The 5,315-nt window shown below is 33.2% G+C and overlaps 1 protein-coding gene across 1 annotated transcript in view; it reads right to left on the bottom strand.

The window, feature by feature from the left end:
* Positions 1-1,160: 1,160 nt before the first annotated feature.
* Positions 1,161-5,315, bottom strand: part of ppih (peptidylprolyl isomerase H (cyclophilin H)) — a 19,193-nt gene continuing 15,038 nt past the window's right edge. The window contains exons 5-9 of the mRNA XM_024293971.2: positions 3,248-3,290; positions 2,516-2,608; positions 2,294-2,381; positions 2,160-2,200; positions 1,161-1,450 (exon numbers count right to left, since the gene is read on the bottom strand). Of these exons, the coding sequence (XP_024149739.1) occupies positions 1,382-1,450; positions 2,160-2,200; positions 2,294-2,381; positions 2,516-2,608; positions 3,248-3,290 (334 nt within the window). The 3' untranslated portion in view covers positions 1,161-1,381. The remainder of the gene's footprint in view (positions 1,451-2,159; positions 2,201-2,293; positions 2,382-2,515; positions 2,609-3,247; positions 3,291-5,315) is intronic.

Here is a 5,315-nt window from a genome sequence, read left to right as displayed (position 1 = left end):
AAAAGCAGTCAAATAAATTAAATTTTTTATCACCAAAATGTTTGACTATTTTTTTCTATGGCTGGATCAGGAAACAGGTCAATCACAATAATGTAAAAATGCAGGTATTTGTGTTTGTTTCAATTTGTTAGTTGCATGGCCTTATTTATGTTTATGGTAGTTATCAGCTACAATTAGCATGTTTCATAAATGTAACCTTCAGTAAAAACCCACCAGTGGTATGGTATTTTGAAAACAAAAAGGACAACATTTCTGGACAGTTCTTATATTGCCTGCTTAAGTTATTTTTTTTATATTTTGGTCATAATCATTTGGAAATGAACTTTAAAAATGTGCATTAATGAGCTAAAGACTAAAGAATGTATAGTGAAGAACATTTTTAAAGAACGCTGAAGATGTTTTTTGGTGTTCTTAGCATGTACTTGTAACATTTTTCTGATGATGGAAGACATATATAAAGAAAATTCAGCTTAAAATAGCATTTCTGAGTATCTATTTATTCGAATAGTTGTGAATCAGGACCAAAAAAATACAATTTGAAGAGCTTATTTGTGATGTGGAAAATACGCTGGGCAGGCCGCAAGCTCCCTACTGTGAGCTCTCAGCATCAGAGAGGAGAAGGGGGGCGGGGTTGCTCCATGCCAACTGGCCCACCCACAATTCAGAGGCAAATTACTGGTAAACTACAGCAAAAACATCACTGATTGTTTTATTTTACCTAGAAATGACAATCACAATTAAAATAACGCTGGGAACACTTTGAAAATAGCTCAAAAGATGATTAAGCTGAGACCCTTTATAGTTTGTCTTTACACACATGAGCTGGTGTGTCACCAGGGACTTCTCAGATTCAACATTAGACAGCCAAAGTCTGGTTTTCTGTCAAGAAACTCGCTGCCCTTTTACGCTCGACTCAGGTGTCAGTGTTGAGTTTAAGAGACATGGACAACAAAACACATTACCTCAGGAAAGTTGGATAACAGGACTAGAATCAAAATGTAAAATTTGTATAAAAAATTATATAAAGCTTGTTAAACAGACCAAAATGCATACTTTGCATAGATCTACATATTTTAAATGCACATCAAATAAAAAAAAACAATGAAATCTACATTCTGTGGAAAATCAATAAAATGTAAAAATATGGGGAAAAGAAGCAATTTTGTTTTTAGTATAAAACAATTTATTTGTTTCATTTGATAACAAAGTGGGAGCAAACAATTATTGTCTAATGGCCAAAAATAAAATATACATTTTTTTTTCACTTTGGATGCTAAAAAAATCACACCATGAAGTTTATGATGAAGTTTCACAGAACTTATTGACACAAAAAGAAAAAAAGAAAAAAAAACATATGATGAGAGTTTTGTAAATGGCTGAATTACATTTCTCCACATTGAGCGATAAGGATTGGGAGTTTTGGCTTGTTGTTGGGTCCTGTGGGCACATTCTGGTTGAAGAAAGAAGAACATGTCAGAATGACCAGATTATTAATAAATAGGACTTTCAACACAATTCTCCTAACCTTAAAGATTTTATTCAAAAAACGAAGAAAGTAAACATCACTAAAGTAAAATTGTTAACCCAGAATTTATTTCAAGCTATGAAAAATCATGGTTTTGCTATCAAAAAACGCTAAATTAAGATCATTTTGAAGCCAAAGTGGTTTGGTGCATATTTGCATCAATATGCATCAAGGGATTTAATGTGGTAATGGCAAGAAAATGGTTTAAAAAGAAGTTTGATAGGATAAAAGTCACTCAATCTGCATTTAACAACATGACTTGTTTCGTTTTCATGATTTTTTTTGCAGTTTTCATTAAGACAATCCAACTTAAAAAAGGGTTAAAATCCGATTACGATGAAGTAACACAGGTCCATGTGAAAAATCTTTTCTCAGAAATACACTTCTTCAAACTGAAAGATGAACCTTTTGCCTCGACAGAACAATTGCTTGTCTCCAACTCCAGACTTTTTATAAATTGTCTTTTGAGTTCAAGGAAAACAATATATAGTATATATAATTTACAACTTATTGCTGTCTGCTTATAAATTCCTGCTTTATGCTAACTTTTTTATTTCCTTTTATTTAATTAAATTAGTTCTAATCTGTTTGATAAACATTTTTTAATAATAGTCAATGAAGGTTAAATTTTTACCTCAATTTTTCTCATGATCAGCAAACCATCAACCACTTTTCCTGAAAAAAGAATACACTCAAGAATCTTAATCAAGCACATGATTTTAACTAAATAAATAAATAAAAACAGCTCCTGTCCTAATAATTACTTACCAAAAACAACATGTTTCCCATCTAACCAGTCACACTTTGTGCAGGTAATGAAGAACTGGCAACCATTTGTCCCTGGACCACTGTTGGCCTGCAAGAGAAATCAATGGGAAATACAGAAAATATTTGTTTCAGTCCAGTCTTATCTGACATAGTTGACAACAAGACATGCAAAATATTTGGTGTTCTTTCTCTTCCATTCTGTTTATTCTTTAGCATACCTACCATAGAAAGAAGACCTGGAGCAGAGTGCTTCAGCTTGAAGTTTTCATCAGCAAATGGTCCTCTGTAGATGCTGCAGACGCCGGTTCCATCCCCCTGCAGGAAAACAACAGCACTGAGCATTCTCAGCAGAGCACATGACATGTACTGTAATTCAGTTTTAAACCACAAGAGGGAGAAAGCTTCCTATACCTGCTATCATCAGATACTGGAGCAGCTTTAATTTTTCACTAAAAATGTACCTGACCATCACTTAGTGGTCAAGAAAAAAATGCTGCTCTAATGAAAATGTTTTTGTTCACATTTTTGGTTATTTCTCTTTCTTGATTTAGTTCTTAGTTCTTGCACTTATCATGTTTAGCCTACAGTAAAGGTTTTTTCATTCTCCAGCATGAGTTTATGATCTGTTGTAATGCAAGACAGCATTTCCACAAAACATTTTCATAGTCTCTTAGTTTATAAACTAAGACTTTGACCTACATTTGAAAGTGCCCGTAGACCCGTTAAGAGTCTTCTGTGAGTGATTGAAAAGTCTACTTTTGTAGGTGTTGTACACCTGCAGGAGTTAGACCAGGTGAATCTACATTGAATATCTATTAAAAATTAATCTCAGGTTACTGACGAAGGAACCAGTTTGAGCTGTTTACTGAAGTCAAAACCTAAAAGAAATGAAACACTTTCTGTGTTAGTCCAGCCTTAGAGAGATGAGGAGAATGTTAACCAGTCAGTACTTACATTGACAAAGTCTCCTCCTTGTATCATAAAGTCCTTGATAACTCTGGCATTGAACAAAAGTTGAGAGGGGAAAAAAGAAGAGAAATATAAAAATGATTTACAAACTCATTTTAAAATAAAGATTGTCAGAATGGCTTCTGAGATTTTAAACATTTTTCTGTAACAATCCAGTCAAGAAAATGTTTAAGAAATAAATTGTGAAAGGATAAAATAACAGGCATGACATTAAAAGAGACGTACACAAAATGATACACAACTGCTGACCCGTTTTAGCCTTTTTGAGTTTGAAAAGTTAGCTTTTGATGCTAAAAAGACAATCCCTTTGTTACTGTGTACAAGGCAAGTATTTCTAACATGTTGTTGTAGTATTTTTCCATTTATTTTGTCTTATCGCAGTAACCTTGATGCCGTCATTGATACGAAACTAATCTTTTCTTTGTGATTCATTTAGTGCAGGGGTCTGCAACCTGCGGCTCCAGGGCTCTTTTACCCCTCTACAGTGGCTCTCTGGCTAAGGAAAAATAAAATAATAGTAATTCTTAAAAGGTTGCTGACTTAGCATCAATTTAATTTATTTTGGATAAAGTGAATCTAGGCTGAGATTGTTCTAGAAAATAAACTGTAATGGTTTTTATACGCCTGCTGACATCATTAGGCCTTGTTTACTCTGCGCTTCCTGTAGAATATACAGATTACAAATACTAGGAAAAAATTTGGTAAAAAGTCTGATCTTTTCTGATTCCTGAGTTTATTTTAAGAAATTAAAAGTACATTTGCATAACAATTGGTCATTAGCTATTCAGAGGGGAGTGGCTAAAATATATAGATTTGCGTATTCTTCATATGCTTTTTCTACTGGATCATTTAACCAATCATGTTTTGAAATCATGCTCCAGTTAACAGCAGTAGTAAGTAGGAAAAAGGATGACAGGTTACCAAAGTAAACTTAAAGTATAACAGGAGAAAATGTTATTTTTGGCTCGTGTTGTTTACAAATACATTTGCTTCTCTTGAATGTTACTCTTTGGAACAGACTGTCTTTTATTTTGAAAGAAAGTCATTTGAGCTTCAGTCAAAACTAAAAAACGACTTTACACCATGAGAAAATTCCAGGTTTATCTTAATATTTATCTATTTAATTCCACGCCAAAATAAATATAAGTCATACTTAAAAAAACAAAAAAACAATGCAATGATGTAAAGTAGCCTAAAATTTTCCTAAAAGGGAAAAAATAATAAAAAGGCTTTGTTGCTCCTATTAGGTTTTCATCTGTACCAAACAGGTTCAAATGGCTCTTTTACTGAAAAAGGTTGCAGACCCCTGATTTAGTGCATCCCATCTTATCCTCTCCTATCCATGTTTAACACCTTAACTTTGAGTTGCAGCTTTAGCACAATTTCCAGCCTCAAAGGGAGCCTCCAGAGCTGGCAGGTTTCTATCACCAAATAATGTTTTGATTTTAACATTTCTATTGTTCGCTGATTTTGCAGTTAGTAGATTTATAGAAATAAACAATTATTATTTACATTTCTGCAAGCATTCTTAGTTTACTGCCTTTTTTTTACTCTTGCCTAATACTTTTGCTGCAATTTATAATAAGTAATGTATTACTTTAGTACATATTTAATTTCTGTCCCTTTTGGGAGCCTCACTTCAATAGTAAATCAAATGTTTTCTAAAATTGTAAGAAATGCTACAATCTATTCTAGGCCACAGTCGATTGCACAAGCCTGTACAAAAACTCCTCGTTATCAAACAAAATTTACATAAAATATGTAGCCAGTATGACATCACACACTGATAATCTGATTACCCTAAAGGCAAATGAGATAGATGAGACATCTTCTATGTGCCTTAACACATTGTGTTAAATGTGTAAAGGGAAACTCAATGCAGAAAACGTATGATGGGAAAAAAAATAAGATTTTTGTCTGCAACTATCCAGGGTGTACCCCAACTATGGGGTAAAATCAGGATCGGCTTGAGGTGAATGAAAACCAGATGGTTGTTAAATAAACATAGTAAACTTAAAAAACCCTCAAAGGGTACAAGTGAAAAATTGAAGGA

This window comes from Oryzias melastigma, linkage group LG7 (assembly GCF_002922805.2).
Source record: "Oryzias melastigma strain HK-1 linkage group LG7, ASM292280v2, whole genome shotgun sequence".
NCBI lineage: Eukaryota > Metazoa > Chordata > Actinopteri > Beloniformes > Adrianichthyidae > Oryzias > Oryzias melastigma.
Note: the sequence above shows the minus strand (reverse complement) of the source record. Positions and strands in the feature narration are given on the sequence as shown.